This window comes from Stenella coeruleoalba (assembly GCF_951394435.1).
Source record: "Stenella coeruleoalba genome assembly, chromosome: 18".
Taxonomy (NCBI): Eukaryota; Metazoa; Chordata; class Mammalia; order Artiodactyla; family Delphinidae; genus Stenella; species Stenella coeruleoalba.
Window position 1 is genome coordinate 23115112 of NC_137164.1, and position 24884 is coordinate 23139995.

The following is a 24884-nucleotide window of genomic DNA, read 5'->3' on the forward strand; positions in this document are numbered from 1 at the left end:
CCGCGGCATGTGGGATCTTCCCGGACCAGGGCTCGAACCTGTGTTCCCTGCATTGGCAGGCGGATTCTTAACCACTGCACCACCAGGGAAGCCCCAACTTCCCTCATTCATAATCTCTGCTGCTCTTCCTACTCATGCCTGAATACATAATAATCTCATCTCATTGATTGAATAGAACCAGATTTCTGACAAATCTTTGTTGAAGTGTAAGGATTGATGGAGCCCTTCTGTCTTTAGGGGTCATGAATGCTCTCTGCTGGTATTAGATGCTAAGGGGCTTATTAGTCACTGATGTCATCTCGTGTGGCCCCAGGGCTATGAAAGAATGACTACAGCCTTGGGAAATAAGCTGTTTTGTTTTTACTTACGCTGAGTGTGTGTACGTGCAGTCACAAATGTTTCTGTTCAGACAATGTTTTCTACTATCCAAATGCTTTAAGAGCCTTGCATCCTGGGAGTTGACATTTTTGTCACATTTATCAAGGAACCAAAGCTTAGAAAGAGTAGTAAGAAGACTCCAAACCAGGCAATAGAGTACTTAAAATTTCTTCCTGATTGTTTTTCCTAATCTTTTGAAAGTGAGATTACATCACACGTTGATACTTAAAGGACAGTGGCAACATGCCAAGCCTACTTTGAATGAAAGACCCTAGGAGATGTCAGGGAGTGAGGACATTTTTCTAAGCAGCTCTGCCGTTCCCTTCCTCTTGCTGTTCCTGCCGATGTTTGCAGTTGATGAAGCATTTACATAGCACTCAGCTCCTATACTCTTGATTGGCAGGACCTGTACAGAAAACTGTACTTTTCAAATATATGTGGGACATTTACAAAAATTAATCCCATACTAGACCTTAAGACAAGTCTCAACAAATTTCAAAGGGGTGATAATATTTTCTGATCACAATAAAATTGTTAGAAATCAATGTCAGAAAAGATAACTAAAATAAATTCTATATACTTAGAAATTTTAAAACACACATCTAAATCCACAGGTCTAAAAAGAAATCAGAGTTTTAATTTTAAAATAGTTGGAAGTAGTTGATTATTAAAATACAGCATATTAAAACTTGTGGGATGCAGCTAAAACAGAACCTAGAGGAAAAATTTTAAATTTTTAAATGTCTGTTTAAGGAAAGAAGAAAACTGGAAACAGGAATGAGCATCCAACTCTTATTACAAAAAAAAATAAATAAACACAAAGAAGGAAAGATAAATAAAAATAAGGATAGACATTACTAAAATAACAAAGAGTCATACATTAGAGAAGATCAACAAAGCCAAATGTTGCTATTTGAAAAGACTAATAGAATGGAAAAATTTGGCAACACTGATCATAAAGAGAATAACTTAACGATGTTTTAAAAGAAAGTGAGTTATAACTATAGATGTAACAGAGATTGAAGAACTATGAAAAAATCAGGAATAGTTTTACTACAAAGTTTTAAACTCAGGTGATATAAACAAATTCCTAAAGGAAGAAAAGAAAACCTTATCAAAATTAAATCAGGAAAAAATTGAAAGCCTGGATGATCTCATAAAAAAATTGGAGTTAGAAGCTTAAAATCTTACATCAAAGCAACAGATCCAAAATGGATTTACTGGAAGGTTCTACCAAACATTCAAGGAAGATTATGCCAATCTTTTGCAAAATTGTTCAGAGAATAGAAAAGGAGGAAACGCCTCCCAACTAACTCATAAGGCTAGTGTACCTAGTACACTTGATATCAAAACAGGACAAAGGCAGTAAAAAAGAGGGGTGGAAATTACAGGTCAGTCTCACTTATGAACATAGATTTAAAATTCCTTTTTAAAAGCTAATTTAATCTGGTATTTTATAAACCACCAAACTGGATTTATTCCAGGAATGCAAGGTTGGTTCAATGTTGCAGAAGTCTATTAATATGATACATCCCATTAACAGGTTAAACCCAAATAATACAATCTTTTTAATAGCCACTGAATATCCATTCATAATATGAAACTACAGAAAAAAATGAAGATTGTAACAACTTGGAATAAAAGAAAACTTTCATATCTTGTTAAAGATTATCCACAGTGAACTCAGTGGCAAAACAGGTGGTTTTCTTTAAACTTCCCAAAGTAATTCTCACATAATCCTTCTTAATCCTGATATAATCACTTGGACTAGAATATAACTGCTTTATGTCACTTACTTGTATCCTGATTTACATTTTCAAATTATCATCAGGAAGTAAAAATCACTGCTATATAGAGTCTATTGGCAGTCCCTAAAAATGTGGTCTCCGTATTCTTTCTTTTGGAAAAAAATGGAAGTCATCAACACTAATCTTGGTGTTGATTTCCCTGTTTCTAGAATGCACACGTAACTAGCTGTGTATCACACAAGGAGATCTTTCCTGTGCCATCATTGTTAGAAGCTGGCCTTTCAACTGACTTCAGCAAAACCTGTGATTGAAATTTTCATTAAAAGGACATGGGTAGCCTTCCCACATGTAATGTTGAATTGCATGCAATCACCGATCTCAAGTTGAGGGATTGCTAAGGCTGGAGGAACACATCATCACGGGGTAGATATTAAGTGTAGAGCTACAGCTTTAATTTCTCTTAATTTTTATGCCTTGGGACCCTTTTTTGCTGTTATCATTCATGGCCATGCTGACACAATTTATTGTAAAGGGTCTGAGCGATTCAGCTCACTTCTTCAGTGCTTCCTATGTTTAATGTTGCAGAAGCAGAGAAGATCGGTTTAAAATGGTAATTTTCTGTCTGCATCCTTGAGATCTATGCAAAATGGGTGGTGCTCTATTTTATTTTACCCAATGGATCTCAGCCCCAGATATTAAGAGTAGGTGGCACATTTCACAATGGCAGTCAGTCTCTGTTGAGCTTTTCTCTTGCAGCTGCTGCTACTGTTGCTGCGGTTTTGTTTTTTTCCTTAAAGACAGTCTGCAGTTCAGGGACTGGGCAAACCTGAGATAGTCCAGAGGCTAAGTAACTGCCACGGAGACCACCTGCAGGTGGTTAAAGCCCCTCAGGGAGACTGTCCTTATCTGGTGAGGCCTTCACCTGTCTCCCCAGGGCTCGGCTCTGGAACAGGGAACAGGTGAAACTTGGAGACCTCCACGAGGTTCTGGTTACTCTGAGACTCCTAATGAGGGGTCCCAGACCAGCCCCAGTGTATTAAAATAACGTGGAGACTTCAGGGAACGAGCAGACATCCTCTGCCTCACACCTTCTCTGTGACAGACGAATGTGCCCATTATTTGCAAACCTTGTTGCAGAGTCACTAAAGATTCAAAGCACTCAGTTCAGGGACAGTCCTCCTCTCCTCACCCTGCTCCTAGATGTCTGAGTCTCCTAGCCATAAAAACGTCAACTTGCGCTAACAAAGGAAAACTGGGAATATTGTTATTGAATTAGCTTCACTCAAGTTCTACCATTAATCAAGAGTTGGGCAACATAGGTGATGACCCATGTCCATCCTTAGTCAGACATCTGTGGCTGATGTAGAGAGAGAACTTTCAGCTGTATTTTCTCTCTTCATTTACATGTTAGATCATTACAACTTTCTCACCAATTAGGATTCAACTAAAAGCTCTCAAAACCACGTTCTTACTCTGTAACCATTAAGTCAAAAGCCGCTTTCCTAAAACTGCAGTCAAGGTGGTCACTGATGATGGTAGTATCTGTTACTGATGCCAGAGAGAGCATGGTTTGGCTCTCCACGGGCTGAACTGAATTAGCCCCAGATCACTTTGCATAAGCCAACTCCAAAGATGGCCACGGGATTTTGGTCACAAGTCACCCATAAAGGGTTTTCTAGCTATAAGCTCTGATCGTGACTGGGTTATAAACCCTGCAGAAAACGAACAAATCTCTTTTGGCCTTTGGGGCACAATGCAAGACCCAGCTGTGCAATTAGGTTCTTGTTTGAAGTAAATGGGCCAACCTGGCTGGAAAGCATGTTAATATTTTAAATTTCTACATTAACAGCTGTACATGCGCCCAGAGGCTGGGGTGATGACCACCTTATATAACTGCCAAAAAAAAGTGACAAGAATAAATAAATCCCAGCAAATTGGATTATCATTTGCAGTGGAATTGCCAGCAGAGGCAACAGAAGGAATATCACTGATTTATATTCCTACTTCAGCAACACATTTGACACCTTCTCTTGGGAATTGCATGAATGGTGTTAATTCAAGTTGGCTGGCCCTGTGTTTTGAAAATTGGCTGAAGGAGGACAACCAGCATGGCCAGGATGGGACTGAACAACAGACCTTCCGCTATGAATATTAATCCCCAGGAGTGCCCACTCATGTAAGGCCCGCTCACTTGACCTTAGTCTGTCCATTTTTGCAAAGAGGATAGTAACAGCCCTTTCATTTAACTTAGTACCCTTTGCCATTAAGGAGGCTCACATATTAATGGATGTTCTTTAGTCTCATAATATCCCACTCATGAGTATTGTCATCTTTATTTAACATGTGAGGAAAGTGAAAAACAGGAAGTTGAAACGACACTGCAAATTACACTATTAAAAAGAAAAGCATCTGAAGAAGAGAAAATAGGTTTTTGAGTCTTCTAAGCCACTTTTGCATCTTCTTTTCCTGCGTTCAGTAAGCAAGACATTAATTGATGTGTTGCTTTGCAAATGATAAATCATTCCTCATGAGAAAGTTGTGAGGGAAAGAGGAGACCAGAGCAGTAAAGTGGCTTGTTTGAGGTCACACAGCAAGTCAGCGATAGAGCTAACCATGTTAACCTTGAAACAATGACCTGGGGCTTATTTTTTTTGTCTTTTCTCCAATCCTTGGCTGCATTTCTTTTCATAATAATGTTGCCTTATTGGGGTATAGTGTATCGTGATAAGTAACTCCATTGGATTATACAAATGCCAAAGGGTATCTTGTCTTTTACACAAGGCCCTCCCAGGAGGATATCCAAGTAAAGGAAATGGTCTCTAAAACCAAGTCTGGTGACACATTTCTCCCCTCCCAAGGTCATTATCTCCTCTCCTGCCCAGACACTGGGCTGCGTGCCAGGGGTGTGCCTAGTATAACTTGACACTCCGAGGGGGTCCTTTTTTAAACATCCTCCTCTGCTACAGGACAAAATTATTTTCAGTAATAATCATGAAATGAAACAAGTAATAATAGTGGCCAAGAAAGAAATACAGTGAAATTTTTCTTATATTGAATTTCACATATAATTATGCCTGTAAAAAAATTTTTAAGTAAAATAGTACAATGTAAGGAAAAAATCACAACTCTCTATTAAATAATTTTTTTAACCCACCTAACAGTTTGCACTTTGATCTTTTGATTATAGTTAATATATTACAGTCTGTAAATAATTGTCCAGTAAATACATGAATCTTAACAAACCCAAATGCAAAAGACACAATTTAGGCAACTACTAATAGTACCACTGATTTGGTAACATTTTCTTGATCTGTCCTTTAGTTTTAAGGCAAACAGTCAACAGTTTTGAAAGAACTCATTTCAACTTGTAAAATATAAAAATTCAGTATAAATATGTAACATAAGAACTAAAATTTGCACTCAACAAAAATAATACAACTCATGGTTCTCACCATGTTTCACTGTTTCAAATTTGAGACATAAAAATTCTTGAAGAGGTCCTGTGGAATGAAGTAGCTCAGTTCTAGCTCTCAGTCCTTGCGATAACTGTGCCACCATTGTTTATTTCGAATCTGCTGTAGAAATGTAAGAATACATGTAGTGCTACAGGGATTGGAGACACTGTGTCTGAGACAAGCTCAAAATCCAAAAACTGGGTGTAGCTGAGTCCCGTGTGAGCATATGGGGGTGGGGGAGGGGGAGGGTAGGAGCAGACTGTGATACTGACATTTTCCAAATTAGTTTCTACATCGAGTATGTTTATTAAAGGGTAAGAAGTGAAACTGCTCATTTGAAGCTTGCCCATGTATATTGACTCTTATCAGTAACCGCAGCAATTGGTTAGGCTTTAGATCAACAAAGGATTTTATCACTGATTATGTTAGAATTGCTGGTGCAGGCTGATAATCAGTGGATGGACCTTCGTTTAGTTTGATTACCATTAAGTTTTGTGCAGTTGCACCTGCTTATTTCCTGCCCTGAGGTCGACAGCTCCCAGAGCCCCGCCCTTGGAGTCCTTCCACTGCCTGCAGACTTAGGCCTCCAAATCTGCACCTCAGTGGTTACCTGCGTTACCCAATTCTCGGTCACTCTTGAAGTCTTACATTTATCGCTCCTGCTTCCCTTCGGGAATTTTGCACAGCTCATGGAATTCAGGGATTCTTCCCTTACCCTGCAGCGGGGGAAACACCAGTGTTAGGGGCCAGCCTCAGAGAACCTGGAAACATTCCAGCTCCAAACCCTTGCTCTCCGGTTGTATGCTTCCCCTCCAGAGAACCCATGACCCGTGGCCTCCCTTCGCCCACGTCCCGCGAGATCTTGCTCCAGTGTATGCACACCGTGTGTGTCCTCGGTCAGGCCCTTGCTCGTCTGTTCAGAGAAGGGAACCCCTGTCAGAGCACACCGCCCTGGGTGGGTGGCAGGGTGCCTCATGTCTCAGGGACCCCCTTGAGGATCCACACCCTTGAAAACACTTACTTCTGCCTTCTCCCCAGTCTCCCAGAGCTGTCCCAGGCTCCCAGGGTACCAAGAGGCATGGCCCCAGGGTTCCTTGTCTTGACCTCTTGGAGGGCCAGCCCTGTCAGACCTGCACCTGGGCTGTTTGTCTCTGACCGACATTAGGATCTTAACAGCAGGGTCAGGGAACAGGGCCAGGCTCCTCCAAGCATCTCTCAGTTGTAAATGAAACCTGATCCCATCACGAGTAAGAGATTGCCTTTCTACCTAGCAATGAGAATGGCATTTAAAATTCAATATCAGAAAAGATATTGACGAGATTAAGGGCCTGAAGGAATTGATTTATGAGGAGAGACCCAAGGAATTAAATATGCATAGCCTGGTGTAATAGGATATTAGGCCCTGAGCACAATTTCATTCCTGTGATCTGGTGTTCCTGCTATCAGTCATCTAAATGGTGGGGTTCTCTCCAGAAGATGTTTCTCCCCCAGGGGTCACTGAGCTGTTGGCAGAGAGGGAGGCACTGGGATGGATAAACCAGGCCACAGGCTTGGTCACCCTTGGACCTTGATATAAATTGAAGCGCAGTTTCATCCGCAGGTAGAAGCAGATGGCATTTAAAACAAGAATAAATTTGGAGTAGTCTTACCACCTCGTGCGACAAAAAAATTCAAACTAGTTCAATTCCATCTTTTTTTTTTTTCCCAAGGAGAAAAGTGAACGTTGTGAGTACCAGGTAGTAAATGACTGTCCTTCCCCTGAGCCAGGTTTCTCTCCTTTCTCAGGAATACTGTTAGATGTGTTGGCCTTTAGGCAAAGCCTTGCTCTTAGGTTGTGATAATATGCACTTGATTTTTTACATCTCAGGCTTTTCCCAGCAATCAGGGATTGGCTCGGGATTCAGTGTTAGACGTGAGGTGGGAACAGGCAGACTTCAGCAGTGGGACCTAGCGCGGCTGCCCTTCCTAAGTGATTCTGAAGTCTGTGAGAAGCAAAGCCGGCCTGAAGGGGTGGAAGGTCTGGAGAGCCTGGGGAGAAAAGCAGCAGAAGCAGGGAGCTGTGTTTGGGTAGCAGGATCTCACCAAGGAGGAAGGGACGAATGAGCGGATCCCCTCACCTTGTAGCAGGACAAGATGAAAAGGATCCGGCAGCACTGGCCACCGGGGGGGTTCAGATAGCAGGCTGAAATACACGGAGTAATGGGGTTGGAGACAAGGTGTGCAGACATGGTGATGCTGGTTGCCCGCAGGCGTCGCCCCACGGTCTGGACATTAAAACAACTGCTGATTGGTCTGTCCAGACATAGTCACACCCACCCTGGCCTTTGGTGGAAAACTGTCTTTGGAAGCCAGCAGACCTCATTTCCTTAGGCGATATCCTACTGGCCTTTAAAGGCTTATCCCACTAAGTAGGGCATCGAATTTATAGCAAAGTTATCGAGATGGAATAACATTTATTAAAACTGAATCAAAAGAGCAAAAACACATGAAAAATAGACACCGTATGGGCTCAAATATTTCCAGACCTCAAGCATTAGTATTTGGTGGCTCATTTCTAATGAGTAGAGAACAAGTTCTGATTCAAAGTGGATCCCCTGAGCTCATGTTCTCCTAACACCACAACTGACCCCCAAGAATCTCCTAGGGAAAACACATTGGTTGGAGCCACTGTTAGAATATTTTGTGCCACCCTAAGTTCATTTTAGTGGATAGACTAGCAGCCTCGTGACCCAGCATCTTGAGGATAGTCTACTTGGTTTCCTCCGTGTCCTGCACACTGTCTAGCCCAGCACTGTGTACTTAGGAGATAAGTGATGATTGAAAGAATGGATAAATGAACGATTGCTTGATTGATTGATCATTGAATATTACTGGATTGTTTTAAAAGAACTGAACATAGAGCCAGTCGCTGGGGAAATCTTGAAATGAGGGGAAGAGGGAAAGAGAGAAAATGTGTGTGTGTGTGTGTGTGTGTGTGTGTGTGTGTGTGTGTGTATAGGTGTCAGTCACTATCGGTATATATTATATCTACCTAGTGGCACGAGTTCACATGACCTGCCACCACCGTGAATTTAGAAAGAGTACTCCTCCACCGCCATGGAAGACACAAAGTCAGATGCTCTCAGTTTCAGGCCACCCAGCAGCTCCATCCCCAAGCAGCTCACCAGTCCTGCAAGAGATTCCTGAGGCGGCACCGTTCAGTGAGCGTCAGCTTGTCATGAGACGTTGCTGGTGTTCTTTCATACAGAGAATCTGCTCCGTAGTCTGGGGCTGTCATGGAATCTAAGCTCATCTGATATGTTAGCTATATAAAGACTTGACCTTAGTGACAAAATTATAGAATTTAAGGGAAAAAGACAAGGAAAGGGTTACAGTTTTTAAAGGAAAGTGAAATCCACCACAGCACTCACAGAAGGATACACAAAGGCACGTCTCCAGCAGCCTCGGTCTTAAGTGCAAACGGTGAAGGCGTAGGTAGAAGTCATGGCTAGGAAGGTTTTAAGTCTGGCATGTCCTGATTTCCATTTCCAATTGACGGATCAGCGTGGTTGTCAGGGTAGAAACCACAGTTTGAAGTAGGAAAATTGAGTTGTGCAAGTGGTAGGTCTTTCCCCGATACCGTGGCCTCGGATACACGACTTAACCTCTGGGTGCCTGTGAATCGCCCATCTGTAAAAATGGAAACGTGACCTCACTTATTCTGGGGCTCCAGGTAACACTGGTTGCTCTTCGGATCTGTCAGAGAGAAAGACCCATTACACACGGAAGTCTGCATCCCCAAAGAGCATTACGAATGATCCTATTAAATCAGTGGCCTGGAAATACGGAGATGTGTCAGGTTCGGCGTTTATTTACCTGTTTTTGTCCACCAGAGTGTTTGCACTTGATTGGCCTATGGATAATTGCCTAATTGGAACACACTCAATTGTCACCACCAAAAATGTAATAGTGCATCTGTTTAATGCCACACTTCCCAGTGTTAAATTAAAATTACGCTGCAGTCAGCCGGTCCAACCGAGAGGCTCTTCTGATTAAGTTCTAGCTGCCTGTGAACTTCTGTAATTGAGGCACTCTGGAACTTAAAAATTCAAACTGGAAAGAATAGTATACAGTCTCACAGATTTCAAGTGAAAAAAGACCAGAAAGGCTGACTTAAATTATCTAGTTGCAGACTATCTCATTGTTTTTATAAGACATCTAGTCATATGAACCATCACAGTTTTGAATCCCCACGGTTTTGAATCCATAAATGTTAGATTCGTGAGTTTACCTTTTGTAAACAAAAGAAACAATTCATTTGAAAGAATGCAGAAAATAGTCCAGGGGTGTTTATTTTGTTTTTCCTCTAGTGGTGGTTTTGGTTTATTTGTTTGCTTTTTGGTGGAACATGGGGAAGAAATTACATAATAATAAATTCACTGATTGGATTTTCTTAGACTTTTAAGAAATATTCCCGGGCTTCCCTGGTGGCGCAGTGGTTGAGAGTCCGCCTGCCGATGCAGGGGACACGGGTTCGTGCCCCGGTCTGGGAAGATCCCACGTGCCGCGGAGCGGCTGGGCCCGTGAGCCATGGCCGCTGAGCCTGCGCGTCCGGAGCCTGTGCCCCGCAACGGGAGAGGCCACAACAGTGAGGCGCCCACGTACCGCAAAAAAAAAAGAAATACTCCCCTATAGATTGAGAATGGTATCTAGAACTTCCAGAGTAAAGCATCAGAACGTCTTAAGTGCTATTTTCCTCTGAAGATTTCATATACCCATATGTCTAGAACAATAAATTACCCAGTGATAGATCCTCAGGTAGTTGTTGTTCTCGTTTTGGCTTTTGTGTGTGTGTGTGGTTTTTTTGTTTTTCTTTTGTTTTGTTTTTTGCTAGATCGTGGCTTAATCTCATAGAATTGCGGAAACCAGAGCAAGCATTCATTCACCTCTTTACTCATTCGTTCATTCAGCACCTGTCGTGTGTTAGAGGTAACCCAGTTATTGACCCTACCATTGGTGGATGTAGGCTAGTTGGGGAGATATCTATGAAATGTAATATATCATATAAAAGTGCTTTTGGAGCATGGAAGTTAGAACAGCTAACTTTGCTTGGGTGATCAGAGGGGGTCTTTACTGAGGAAGAAACCAAGACCACTGCTTATAGTTGTGCAGGTTTTGCCCTGGACAAGGGCACCAGGCCAAATGGGTGAAAGGGGATGAAATCAAGCCCCTACTCTACTGCCCAACCATGTGCCTTAGTGAAGGGTCCTGTCTGCCTAGAGGATGGGGCTCTTTTCTATCGTATAAAGTCATCATATGGATTGACGTCAGCCCGAAAACATTCTTTAAGTTGGCTTAAAAAATGAATAGGAATCTGCCAGGCAGAATTCTGGGTAGTGAGCTTTTCATAGAGTCATGAAAGGACCTAGCATGTCTGGGGAAGGACGACACAGCCAGTGGTTTGGATTTTATCCAGTAGAGATTGGGGGATCGATGGTATTTTTTAAGCACGGGAGCACTTTGATTCAATTTTCTCAGGAGTGTAGGGTGAATGACAGGAGGAAAAAGCAGATCCAGAAGAGAGATGCTCATCCTAAACATGACAGTGAAGACGGTTGGAGAGAAGGCAGAGGAACGGGCAGAGAGGTTGTGGGCGTGATGAAAGGGCGGGCATGGACCTCAAGGTTTTAACCCTGGTTACCAGGGGAATAGAATTAGCCTTGTGGGGGAGGGGTCACAGTAAGCACAGTTTGGAACACTGTAGGGAAAGGGTCTGGTGGGCAGTAGGAGGGGCGGAGGCTGTGAGGTCAGCTTTGAAAAGCAGGAGCGCAGGAGCCGAGCCCGTGCAGTTGAAGCCATGGGTGTGAACAGGGTCGCCTGGAGAGAGAGGACATGCCAAGGCAAACAGAACCTGGCATCCTAGTTGGCAGTTAGAAAAGCGTTAGTGACTGTAGTAAGAGCAGAGTAGGGTACTCTGGACAGAAGCAACGTTGTAGCAGGATTAAATAAGCATTTAAAGAGACAGTGGTTTTCCTTCCCAGCTGCATATTAAAATTATCTGTGGAGGTTTTTTTTTTTTTTTTTTTTTTTTTTTTGCGGTACACAGGCCTCTCCCGCTGCGGAGCACAGGCTCCGGATGCGCACGCTCAGCGGCCCTGGCTCACGGGCCCAGCCGCTCCACGGCATGTGGGATCCTCCCGGACCGGGGCACAAACCCGTGTCCCCTGCATCGGCAGGCGGACTCTTAACCACTGCGCCACCAGGGAAACCCTGTGGAGGTTTTTTTAAAAAATATTATTGCCTGGGTCCGTCCCCTAGATATTCTGAGTTAATTGGTCTTCTGTGGGACCCAGGAATAAGTGTGTTTGAAAAGTTCTCCATATTTAAGAACCACTACCCTTGACTCTCCCTTTAAGAAGTATCAGTAAACCTCAAAGGCTGGCAGACATGTGAGATGCATAAAACCCCAGGGGGTCAGAGAAGTATGAGATTTTTCAAAGATGAAGAATCTTTTTTTAAAATATATATAAATTAATTTATTTATTTGGCTGCATCGGGTCTTAGTTGCAGCACGCGGGGTCTTCGTTGAGGCACCCTGGATCTTCCGTTGCGGCTCACGGGCTTCTCTCTAGTTGTGGCATGCGGGTTTTCTCTCTCTCGTTGTGGCTCGCGGGCTCTGTAGTTTGCGGCACGCAGGGCTCTCTCATTGAGGCACACGAGCTCAGTAGCCGTGGCAGGTGGGCTTAGTTGCCCCATGGTATGTGGGATCTTAGTTCCCCACCCAGGGATCGAACCTACATCCCCTGCATTGGAAGACAGATTCTTTACAGCTCGACCACAAGGCAAGTCCCAAGGTGAAGAATCTTGATATTATTAGACTGACAGAGGTTAGAAAGTTGGATAATGCAAAGTGTTAGTGTGGGTGTGGGGTACAGTAACTCTTACAGCACTGGTGGGCGGTAGGCTGGTACAGCCATTCTGTGATGCAGCTTTGGCAGTGAACTCCTCGGGCATGCCCCGTGACCGACAGCTCCATCGCTGGGTATGCACCAGGGCAAGTCTCCCACAGGTCCATAGGGACAAGCATTAGCATCTCCCACTACAGCCTTATACAGGGGGAGGAGAATTGGAGATAATCTGAGTGGCCTTCACTGGGAGAGTGGAATAGGTATAACTGGGTGGACGTACCCTGTTAAATAATATGCAGCCACCAGAAGCAATAGTTAGATATATATACATATCAACATGGATCTTAAAAACATAGTAAACAAGAAATATGAACACTATCACTTAACATACAAATGCATACTCTCAAAACAACAGTATATATTTTGGAAAAACACATTCAAATAAAAAAGAAACCATTGAAAGCGGTTGCCTGCATACGAGAAGAAAAGGAACTGGGGATGATTCCTTGGAATCACACTTTTTTTTAATTTAAAAGTGTGACTCCAAGGAACAGTGAGAACGGATGGAAGCTTACATGGGAAGTGAGGTCAGGGGAAGGATGTGTGTGTGTGTGTGTGTGTGTGTGTGTGTGTGTACACGAGCGCACGCACGTTTTAATAGCACGAAGCAGTGTTGTAAACGTGTGGATGAAATGGCAGACTCAGTGGAGTTCTCACTTCCCCTCTGATCTATTCACAGTGTTGGTAATAACAGCTGAGAGTTGTGTCCAAGTGGTTTTCCTTTCTTTGTCCTTTCCCCAACTTTAATTAAGTTCGTTTGTTTGCTCTTGTTGCTGTTCTTACTAAAGCAGTGTCTGCTCCCTGACAGACATACCAGAAAATGACAAGCAAAACTAACAGAAAGATCCGTAAGCCCACTCACCCAGAGACAGTGTCCAGGTTCATTTCTACGAATAGTTTGCAAAATTCAGTGAAACCCTTTCATAGCCTGAACTTTTCATGTGGAGAACAGTATATTATGAGTTAATTCTATGTCCAGAGACACTTGTGCAACTTCCTTTTAATGGTGTTCCATTGTACAGATGCACCATCGTTACTGTAGCCAGTCCCCCTCTGCTGGACATCAGTCGTTTCTAAATTTTGCTACTTCGAGTGCTGCAGTTGAGTGAACATAAGCTACCTATGTTTGAAGACAATTTCCTGTCCTTCATTTGGCTCATTTTTAAAGGAGGTTTAAGGAGTGGATTCGAAATGGTCTAATGACATAAAAATCCACTCGGCATCGTGGAAGTCAGAGCACCAGATCCTCTCGGGACTGTTCTGGGGCTGGTCATGAATGAGAATAAAGAAACAGGGTCATTCCCCACTGTTTGGAAATGGTCGTTTTCATTACTTATCATGGTGCCAGAGTACAATATGGCCCCCTGGTTTCTGCACTTTAATCAATTGGTGCACAACTGAATCACGTAACATGTGAAGGGAGCCCGTGTGGGTTGTGTGTATTGCATCATATGTGAGTATGATACGGGCAGGTGGTAAAATAAGGGGCGCTGAGTGTTTTGAAAACTGCAAGGAAACCACTGTTCATGCTGGGGGACCAAAGCAGGTTCTTAAATCTACAGCCAGCACCGGACGAGGGAACAGGACACGCAAGCCCAGGGGTTAAGGCACAGTGTGTTTTTCTGAGTACTTCCTCCCCGACAACGTACCGCAAAACTAGCAGTTTTGAAGATTTAATTTAATCCTTCCACTTGGCAACTTTAAGCATCAGGAATCCAGTGACAGTGTTTATTCCGGCCTTGATAGTTCAGAACTGGCCAGGCAGCTCTGCAGCCAGCTTGTCCAGCCCCAGAAGTCGCAGCCTTGGTGTGGAGACAGCTACCCTCGTGGCAGGAACGCACTGACATTCTCGTATCGTCAGTGCAGCACTTGTCACGTGCAGGAGCAGAAGAAACAGACTTCCGTCTTTGCAAACTAGCCCTTTGTTGTCAAGAAGCTCTGAATAAGACATAGCTGCTTCCGGGGCCTGGTTTGAAGCTCTTGAATGTGCTCTGCAGCCTATGTATATATTAGCACATAACCATGTTCCAAAGAATTAGTTCTGGGCAGCCCCGTCCTCCTGGCAGGCCAGGTCAGCCTCCCATGCATTACAGTGGATAGGGCAAGGCGCGCTCAAGGCTTCGCAGCAATCCGTTCAGTGGCCCTGCTTCAGAACAACGGTGCAGGCCATAGCTGAGTGTTTTGACAGCTTGTATCAGCAGTTTTCTCGACTGATACATTGATTGCAGTTCGGACTTCAGTCCTGCTGATCTAATAAAACATCACCATCATAACAGAGAAGGTAAAAGGCTCTTTTGTGCTCCCAGCCACCTGGTGAAGCAGCTTTACAGAGCTACTGGAAAGCTAGCTTTAGGGTCATATGTAAAATGATGTAACCTCGGACAAGTTGACTCATTATTTTAAGTGTCTTTATGATTTAATTTCTTCAGCTGTCAGTGTCTTAGTTTCTTACCACTATTCTACATATTTTTACAGATACGCATCTGTTTAAAGGAATATAAAGGTGCCTTCACAAACACTGAAACAAGCGTTGTGCATCAGTGTCACAAACAGCCTGATACTGTGGCATTAACTGCACACTCGTTACACTACGGGGGGTGTGTGTGTGAAACAGACATTTAAAAAAGGTCAACTGAAGTCTGGATTAAGCTTTAAGACACGTACAAACCTTTTCCTCGTGTTTTGGAATGGATGTTTTCAATATCTTACAGTATTCCATTGGCCTTCAATCCTACTTATCCTAAATATCCTTTTCACAGCAATTGCTGACCATCCAGGAGGAGTTAAACAACAAAAAGTCAGAATTGGAACAAGCAAAGGAAGAGCAGTCACACACACAGGCATTACTCAAAGTCCTCCAGGAACAAGTAAGTGAATGCAACAGCTCTGCCTCGTGAATTAGTTCAGACACGGACACACGCCTCCCCCGTGTTCGACACACATGCAAACACTGCTGCAGTTAATCTTCGAAATGACCAGCCTGGACCCTCCCCACCTCTTAGCAGCTTTGCTGGGTAGAATTTATAATTTCATCTGCAGCATCTCTGCTTTCACTCTGGTACCTCTTTAGACCACCCAAGCCCCCCAGCGATGTGTGAACGTTTCTTCCAGAAGAAGAAAGTTTTCCAGAAGTTTTAAAACATTGGCAATGCAGATAAATTTCACAGCAAGCAGCTAGTTTCCTTTTAAGTCTCATCGCAAGGAAAATAAGGTTAGCATAGCCCACAGTCCTCCTGCAGACATCTGAATCAGAAGGACTGATTCATAGCGACATTTAAAAAAATCTCTCCCCTGTGCATCAGGGCACTTATCTAACCAGGGTGAGCAACAGACCTTTCATATGAAGTTTGTAAATCTGAACGTTTCATCCTGGCTTTCTTTGATACTAAAGTGTGGCCCGACGTTGATAAGTAGATTGGAAACGATCGTCGTACAGCAGGGTGAGATGGATCGCCCGGCCCCTGAGTGAAATCTAAGCCCAGTACCTACACGCAAGAAGCTGAGAAAGCTCTTGAAATGCTTTCCTATTTCTGGCCTTCACATGCCGCCCATGATGTAATGAACGGCAAATGGAAGGGGGAAAAAAATCACATAGAGTAACCGTAGCCCTCTGGGGGTAGTCAAATTTAGGTTGCTTTAAAATTTTCACTCACAGTGGTATATGAGGAGGTCCTCTGCACAACATATATAACTTCAAAAGTGATATTTTTTTAAAAAAACTATGAAGTTGGAAGCGTATGAGCCTAGTCAGCTGTGACTCAGTCACTTTACAAGTGATTTTTAACTTCTTAATGGTTTGGACTCAAAATATCTTGTCAGTCACTTTCCCCTAAAAGTATAAGTGAATTGTGAGGGACAAGTGAAGATGTTAGATCGTTTATAAGCTTTTATAGCTTTGGAGGAAAATGCTTTCTAAAGCTAATCGTTACCTTTATACGATTAAGATAGATTCAGTAACTTAGACTGAGGCTTACATTATATGATTTTGGATAAGTTAGATTGAACTGAAAAAATATTGATGACTAAATTCACAATGACCTACTGTCTAAGAGACCTGCAGTCACTGTTCTTTCTTCTTTTACATTATTCAAAGGCTTTCAACAAAGGAGAGCTGATTTGGTCCAGATTTGCTCCTGATCGGACAGACATAGCTCTGAGCTTTGTTGTTTTACATTTTCTCTCTCTGCCTCCTTGATTTACTGGGATGAGGAGGGGTGAATTCCTTTCTCTAAATGACTCAGATCGTTTATTTTGATTCAAACTCCAAACTCCAGTCATAAAAATAGATGCTAAGTTTTGCAGAATTCATTGCTACATCCTTGTCGTCACGGCATGCGTTTTTAAAGAGCAACGTGCGTACACAGGCTTTGGTAAAGCATCACACTTCGTTCTCCATTACTTAAAAAAAAAAAAGATAAATGGGGAACATGAACAAGATTCAGAACAACTAAAATCATTAAAAACCTAGGAAATCTGACTGGAAAGGAAGCGTTTTTAAATCTGCTGTAGTAATGGGATGGCTCCTTTACAAGCAAGGGCACCGAGAATACATAAGCCTAAGAGAGCCCACAGCCGTCATTTGGGTGCTGTTCGCCACCAGACTGATTTCCCGAGAGCCCCTTGCCCGGTGCCCCTGTCATCCTTGTAGATGAGAGCAGACAGTGGACACGTTCCTTCCATCTCCCTGTAGCTTCCCGCCACACACAGACATACATTTAAAAACACACCTCTGCCTCTCTAAACAATGCCTTAGAAAGCTTTCTTTGGACTTGTGTAGAGTAGCTATACGTGCAAACACCTTTTCAGTGCCTGCATAGATAGGGCCTAAACAGATGGCCTCACCCCCCAGAGGTTTGATTGGGCCTAGACTCTCACTACAGTAAGTTCCCTGCATACGAACCTTCACGTTGAGAACTTTCGAAGATGTAAATGTGCATTCGCCTGTCCAATCACATAAGTCAGTTCACATGTCTGGCGTACGTTGTCACGTGCGTGCATCCTCTTCAAGTGGCCGTGCTTTTGCGTACTTTACTGTACAGTACTGTATAGAGTACAGTAGTACAGTATCTTTATTTCAAGCCCAGGATGTCCGAAAGCAAGCATAAAAGCAGCCGTGATGTAGCTGGTACTACTGTACTTTTCAAGGTGCTGTACTGTAAGATTAAAAATGTTTTCTTTATTTTTTGTTTGTTTGTTTTTTATGTATTATTTGTGTGAAAAGTATTATAGACCCATTACAGTACAGTACAGTACTATATAGCCAATTGTGTTAGTTGGGTACCTAGGCTAACTTTGTTGGACTTACAAGCAAATTGGACTTACAGACGTGCTCTCGGAACGGAACTCGTTCGTATGTAGGGGACTTACAGTATTATATAGACACACACACACACAGGAAAAGATATATCCTGCTCTGAAGACGTGGAATTTTGCTGTTTAACGTGACTACCACTTGATGGAAATCCTGAAAAGAAGGAACAGTTTGTGAGGGCAGACCCTTACCGTCCGTAGCCCTCAGCCCAGGGAAGGCAGGCTCACTCCCTAAGCTCTCTGTTTGCTAAGATGCAGCTTCACCAGGCCCCACCAGGCCCCACTGGCTCCTGCCTTTCATGTCCTTCACAGAGGTGGTAGCTTCCAACACCTGGAGCCTGTTCCCAAGCCCAGGTATCCTCAGACAAGATGTTAGCCCCTCCGTCTGGAGGAGACCAGCAGCTCCAGAGAGAGCAGGGAGCCAGGCCATCGAGGGCAGAAGTAACAAAACCTTCTTCTGAGCCAACCCCGCTCTTCACTCCCAGAAGCACGAGTTACAAGGTGGGACAAGCAGAGAGGGTTGATGAAAAGGAGAAGATGAGGAACACCTATGAAAAGAAACCCTTAAGACAGGAAAACAGAGAGGGGTTTTTAAGTCCCTTTGTGCCCTCTGATAACAGACGGCGCTGCTGTCACTGAGGCGCACTTTTTCTTCTCGTGTGTATCACACATTGCCTGTGCTCCCTTGTCTTTGTTATGTGTAGAAGCATCAGTGGTGTAGCCCCAGAGAACGCAGGGCAGCATGCCTCTTTCTCAAGCAGGAGCGTGATGTGGAGGTGAGTCTTAATCTGCCCCACTGGCCCACAGCCGGCTGCCCCACACTCAGCTCCTCCACGGCGCCATTGCTTCGGCAGAGCCTCTCTCTTGGCACGGAGAGCGTGTGGTTTTCTTGCTGGGAGTCTGAGATCGCCTGACAAAAATCAAAGACGCTTTCATTTTAACGTGTACCAAGAGCCCGAAAGAACCAACATTTGAATCAAACACATGGGCGGTGCACTTATTTTCTTTCAAACTTTACGCATTTATATCCCACCATGAATATTTTAGGCATAAAAAAGAGGATGCAGAAGATGCTGCTTCCTAAGCACAATAGGCCAGGAAGAAGTACCAGCAAACAGCTGCAAGGCCTGCTCCCCTTTGCCCTTATTCTCTGTCTTCATGTGTCTGCTTCAAGTCAGGCTAGGATAAAATGCCAATTAAAGGTTTCCAGAAATCTCCTGATAACTGATGACTCCTAAGCCTTCTGAGGGAGAGGCATTTTCAGATGTTCACTGTTAAAAATCTCATTTGAGAAATAGCTTTTCTTCTGATGCCTCAGTGACCAAGGAGATGTGTTCCCAATTCTTCCTTTCCAAAAAGAAGCAAATCGTCTTGTTTTAGACCTCCAGAAACCATGTCAGTCATTCAAATAGGTTCTCAAGGAGGACACGTACAGTAGCACTGCGGCATGTTAAAACAAGGGGAAATAACATAATTCTCGAACAATTGTTCTATAACATCATTTAGCTGGTGGCAACTTGCAAACACTGCCGGGTTTAAATTAATAGCAATACAACGAGAAAATGGAATCATTTATTATTCTTAAGAATGAATTTTATGCATTTTATGCCTGTGGAACTGCTTTCTAATTTTATTATTTAAAAATAATGACCAAGGCCCATTTATTTCTTGCCAGCCATCAGGTTTCGTAGAATGTTGGTCTCAGACTGGTTTCAGGAAGACTCGTTAGAATTATGTGCTCCATCTGTTATTTCTTGTTGGAAGTTTCATAAAGGGCAGCCTCAGATAAATCAGGGTTAACAGGATGATATACACTTAGTAGATAATGCTTACTTATTCATTTGGGTTTTTTTGTTTTGTTTTTTCTTAAAATCTGCAGTTGAAGGGTACCAAGGAGTTGGTCGAGACCAATGGCCACAGCCATGAGGACACAAATGTAGGTACCACAAACCTGGGGTTTGCTCTTCTTGCTTGGTGTTGGTTGAATGCCCACGAGAATGTGGCACTTTTTAACACAAAGGAAGTCAGATCCCTGCGTCTCAGCGGCTTATTAAGATTACTAATGTGTGGTTTGGCAGTAAAATATGGGTAGGTACTGTTAGCTTAGGTTACCAGATGTTGACATAGGAGTACTTGAGCTAAGCTCTATCATAAAAATTCTCATCTCAATGAATTTATTCGAGTCCTTTATATTTTCAAAGCTATAGACCAATGAGGTGTTGGGAGGGCAAATGGAATGAGACCCAACAGGGTAATAAATTGTATACTGCATGTGTTTTTATTAAGTTTGCCTGGCAATGAAGAGGGTAGTGAAATGGCTGCTATGCTGAAGAGGTTTCAAAGCAAACCCCTTCTCCCAGAAAAGCCCTTGAAAGCGTACTTTTCTCTGTTTCTGACCCCGATCAGTTGCATAGAGCATCCGTCCTCTTGAGACAGAGTCTAATGGTACAGGATCCCACTTGGCACTCTGCTTCCTCCTGGGTGTACCTTGAATTTCCCAGTATTAGCCAAGTACTCTCTTTGCCTTGGAAGTTCTTTAGTCTCAGGTGAAACAGTACGCCATGTAGATCATTGTCTCTCCATATGTTGGATGGTTTTGTTTTCGCCTTTTTTAAAAATCTCTTTGATATCTGTATGTATTTGACTATCCTCTTCATAGAAAATGCTCACTAAGCAGTTCTTTTTACATAACACAGAATCAGACATGGTAATGAATGCCTGATTAAGCTAGAGCGAGGAGAAATTATACATTCCATGTTCACTCTTGTTTTAATTATATACAGCAGAGACCCTGACATTCAGAGTACCGAAAAATCCCTCTTAATAACTACTCTTCCTACCAAACAGATATTTAACATATGATGCTTATTGAGAACCTACTGTGTACATGGGGCTCTGCTAACTGTGGGAGGGGGTGGTTAGAAAGAAATATAAGGCTTGGGGTCTGCCCTCAAAGAACTTACAGCAAAAGGCTGATGAACTAAGGGACACGTGGGCAGGCAATAAACAAGATGTGATACATGTACAGGAAGGTGAGGCCGCTGTGATTTGACGTAGTTTGAAATCCAGACTTTGCTGCTTATTAGCCGTGTCAGCTTGACAAGTTACTGAACCCCTCTGAGCTTCATTTTCTTCATTTGTAAAACTGACTGTGCAGCCTACCTCAACAGCTTTTCATGATGTAATGAGCTAGGGCACATGGAAATCTTGAGGTGTTGTTATTATGGTTTCTCTGTGCTGGATACTCAAGAACGGCTCCTGGATCGGTGGGATTTGGGTTTGGCTTTGAAGAATAGATAGGACTGAGAAAGCAGAAAGTTAGGGAAGGAAGCCACTCACCCAGAGCTCTCCACAGGCAACAGTGTGACCCAAGTAGTGTTTGTCTTCCTGCTCCAGTATTTCATTACCCCATCCTTACCCGAAAACCCCTTTTCAGGATCCTGTTTTCCAGAGACACATTACTGCCACGTTTTGAAACTTTCATACGCACCCCACCCCCCAGAGTCAGTCCCTCTGTGCCTCCCAAGGAAGCTGCTGTCTAATCCAATAAGCCAGACAAAGTGGCAGTATGTCTCAATTTCCTGATCTGTAAAATGGGGGTGACATTACCTCCCTTTCCTTCCTTCAGGTTTACTGTGAGAAGCAAATGATATCACTGATTTGGAAGCACTTTGTAATGGTGAGGTTCTAACTATATGGGATGTTGTTAGGATTACAAACTCATCTGCTGATTGAATTCAGTTAGATGCTATGTGGAAAGATAGGCCTAACACAATATCTAGTCTGTAGGCTCTTTCTTGAGAAATGTCAAAAGGTATATATTGTTAAGTGGAAAGAGTGAAAAGAGATCATCTTTAAGGTCTGTCGTCCTCTCTTAGAGGAAAGTTTTTAACGTCTAAGAACACCTCTCTAGGGCTTCCCTGGTGGCGCAGTGGTTGAGAGTCCGCCTGCCGATGCAGGGGACACGGGTTCGTGCCCCGGTCCGGGAGGATCCCACATGCCGCGGAGCGGCTGGGCCCGTGAGCCATGGCCGCTGAGCCTGTGCGTCCAGAGCCTGTGCTTCGCAATGGGAGAGGCCACAACAGTGAGAGGCCCGCGTACCAAAAAAAAAAAAAAATCCTCTCTAGAATCCATAACGTGTGCTTTGTAATCAACCCCCCAAAATGACCGTTGAGAAATGGGGTTCAGTCAGGCCAAGCAGGAGAGAGGAGCAGCACCTTGCCCACTGGGGCGGGTTCGGGGAGAGATTTGTGGACTGATGGAGTCTGGTAGCACTTGCCCGACATCTCAGCTGGCCGCCTCCTCCCTCACCGAGCAGAGGGCTAGGCTAGTTTGCGCAACTCTAAAAATTGCCTGTTCTTTCAAGCGTTTCCCAGTAGGTGGATTACTCACCTGTCCTTCTCTTTTCTGTCTGTCATGTTGTCTCCTTTGGGTAGTTTCCCCAGCACCTCCACTAGGTTGTGTGAAAGAAAAGAAACAAAGGTCAGTTATTTTGGCCACACGGTCGGAGTGCTAGCAAAATATTTTAAGATATTTTTAAATGTCTGAAATGAAGTCTACGTGTCATCTGAAGTTTTCACCAGCCCTGTGGTGGTGAAAGGAGAGGGGGCTTTCAAGCCAGACTGAGAGGGTTTGAATCCATTTTGATCACTGAGGAGTCATGTGACCAGAGTCAGTGATTTGACCTTTTTGAACTTCAGTTTCCTCATCCAGAAGCGTACTAAGCAAAACCCCATATATAAACACCTGGCCCAGAGTACGTCCTTGACAAGTATCAATTCCCTTTTCATGCACCAATATCAGAATATTCACTACAGTAGGTAGTGCTCTGACAGGATGAATTTTAATGCAGATCATGAGTTTTAAAGCTTCTGGCCCAGAGGTTACTGACTGAGACATATTGATTTTTTTTCACCATGATTACGCACATGCAGGGATAGGAGCTGTGTACATTATCATTTATTAATAATAATCATATAGTGGACTGGTGCTGGCTTAGCTAGGTATTCTTAGCTAGGAATTAACAATCGCTTTCTTAAAGCAGTATATTTTATTGGAAAAGGAAAAGGTTTGTATGAAACTGGAAAATTACAGAAAAGTATACAAAGGTAGAGAAAAATAAGCTAATATCTCATTACTCAGAGATAGTCACCATCAGTATTTTATTTTAGTTCTTCCCAGTCACGTGCATGCATACGACCAGAGGGGAAAAAACCATAAATAAATGAACCAATAAATATGATCACGGTGTCTTCCATTTTGTACCTTATTGATTTCTCATTATACCGTGAGTATTCTTCTTGTCAGTAAATGTTCCTCAGAGACATGGCTCTTAATGGCTGTGTAATGTAGATATGAACTAACTGAACCACGTGCCTATGTGTTAGGCATTTAACTTCCTTTTTTTTTTTAAATTTTATAAATAATGCCGTAATTAACACGTCCATAAATCCTGGTCTGCATGGCTCAGATTTGTTTCTGGTTGATTCTGTATATTAATAGCTGTGTCATGAAGTCTGGCGGGGAGATTAGACTTAACAGAATTGTCAGGCATTCAGAATGTTAGCGTGACAGATGCACACCTGCCACTCAAAGATGTGTCGGGGAAAAAAAAAAAAAGATGTGTCCGGTTTTGCAACTTAGTAACTCTTTTGCCTATTTAAGTCTCAAGAGCTAAGCTTATGAGAGTAGCCGCACCTAGAGTCCCTCAGTTACTAATTATTTTCTATTGTTTTTATATTTTATTGGGCAAGGACAGTATCTGACCAACACCTTGTTCAGTATTCTTGAGGTCCCCAAACAGAGGCGCCCTTACAAAGCCCACCCTTGTCCCCATGCGCAAGACCTTCTGTGAGCTCACGCCCATGAGAAGAGGTTTCTGAAAGGCTAATCTAAAAGCATTGGAGCCAGAAGCTGAGATCAATTGCAAAGGCCTTTTCTCCAAGAGGACTGCACTTAAGATCTGAAGCAGGTTTTTTCTTGTATTTGGAACTGGATATATTTTAGTATACCCAAGTTTAAAACTAGCCTTTAGTACAGATCCTTCAGAGATTTCAGCTATTCCAAAACCAATTTTCTTTCCTCAAAAGCAAAGCTATGACTTTTCTTTTGGTCTCTGTCTCCAAGCTCTCTCTTAACCCCTAGGATTGCTGAATAACTAACCTGGTCCCTGGTCATTATGTATAACAGATATCAAAATCTTAAATTAAAAACTTTTAAATTTTAATTTAAAATTAAATTTACTATTCATTACTTTGTTGAATGTAATTAATTTGATATCTGTCTTCACCTTGCATCTCTTTTGATGACCTTCCTCCCAGGTACCTCCCAGAGGTATCACCACCCATGATCCTTAACCTGCATATGCTCGGCGAGAAAGTGGAAGGGAAAGGAGAGGATGCAAGAAATGCAGGAACAGCTAGGAGGGATCAAATAAAGTAGCTACTTAAGCCGGCAACGTATAGAACAATTCGGTCTAGAAGCTTTCCGTGAATTTTTTCTCCCCCCTCTTTGTTTCTGCTACAGGAAAGCTTTTACCGCCCCCTCCTCTACTTGCATAATTCAGGCTCACACACTGGAGTTACAAAAATCATTTGCAGTCTGGAAAGAGGTTGCATCTGTGGCACTGAAGGTTACCACTGTCTAGTGGAACACCTTTCCCACCCAACAATAAAACAAAAACACAAAAGAGAAAAGATTTTTCAGTTTTTCACGTTGCCTCTGTAAGTAAGTAAATCCTCAAGTTGTCTTCACATTTGTCAGAGTGACGACGTTAAGAGCATACGGAAGAGATGCTGTGTGCAGAACAGTCTTCAAGTTCAGTACACGCTGCGGCAGAAAGCGACCGTTAACCGTGTATTCTAATGATGCCTATGGCGGAACCTCTGCTAGCATCGAGCCCTTGGCCCAGTTGCAGAACGTGCTTACCATCCTTTGGGTGCGTTAAGCACAAGAGGGTATATACATACTGATGTATCAAACAAGGCGAAAGAAAAAGAAAAACCCCACAGGAAACTGGGACCATAGTCAAATACAAGAAGACTCAG

The 24884-nt window shown here is 43.1% G+C and overlaps 1 protein-coding gene across 9 annotated transcripts in view; it reads left to right on the forward strand.

Moving 5' to 3' along the window:
* The window catches only part of ENOX1 (ecto-NOX disulfide-thiol exchanger 1), a 609053-nt gene that overhangs the window by 528464 nt on the left and 55705 nt on the right, over positions 1-24884 (forward strand). For 8 of the 9 annotated variants that reach the window (XM_079902712.1, XM_079902713.1, XM_079902711.1 and 5 more), the window contains 2 exons: positions 15288-15395; positions 19718-19774. The exons of the other annotated variant lie outside the window; for it this stretch is intronic. In XM_079902712.1, the coding sequence (XP_079758838.1) occupies positions 15288-15395; positions 19718-19774 (165 nt within the window). The remainder of the gene's footprint in view (positions 1-15287; positions 15396-19717; positions 19775-24884) is intronic. 9 annotated transcript variants of the gene reach the window in all.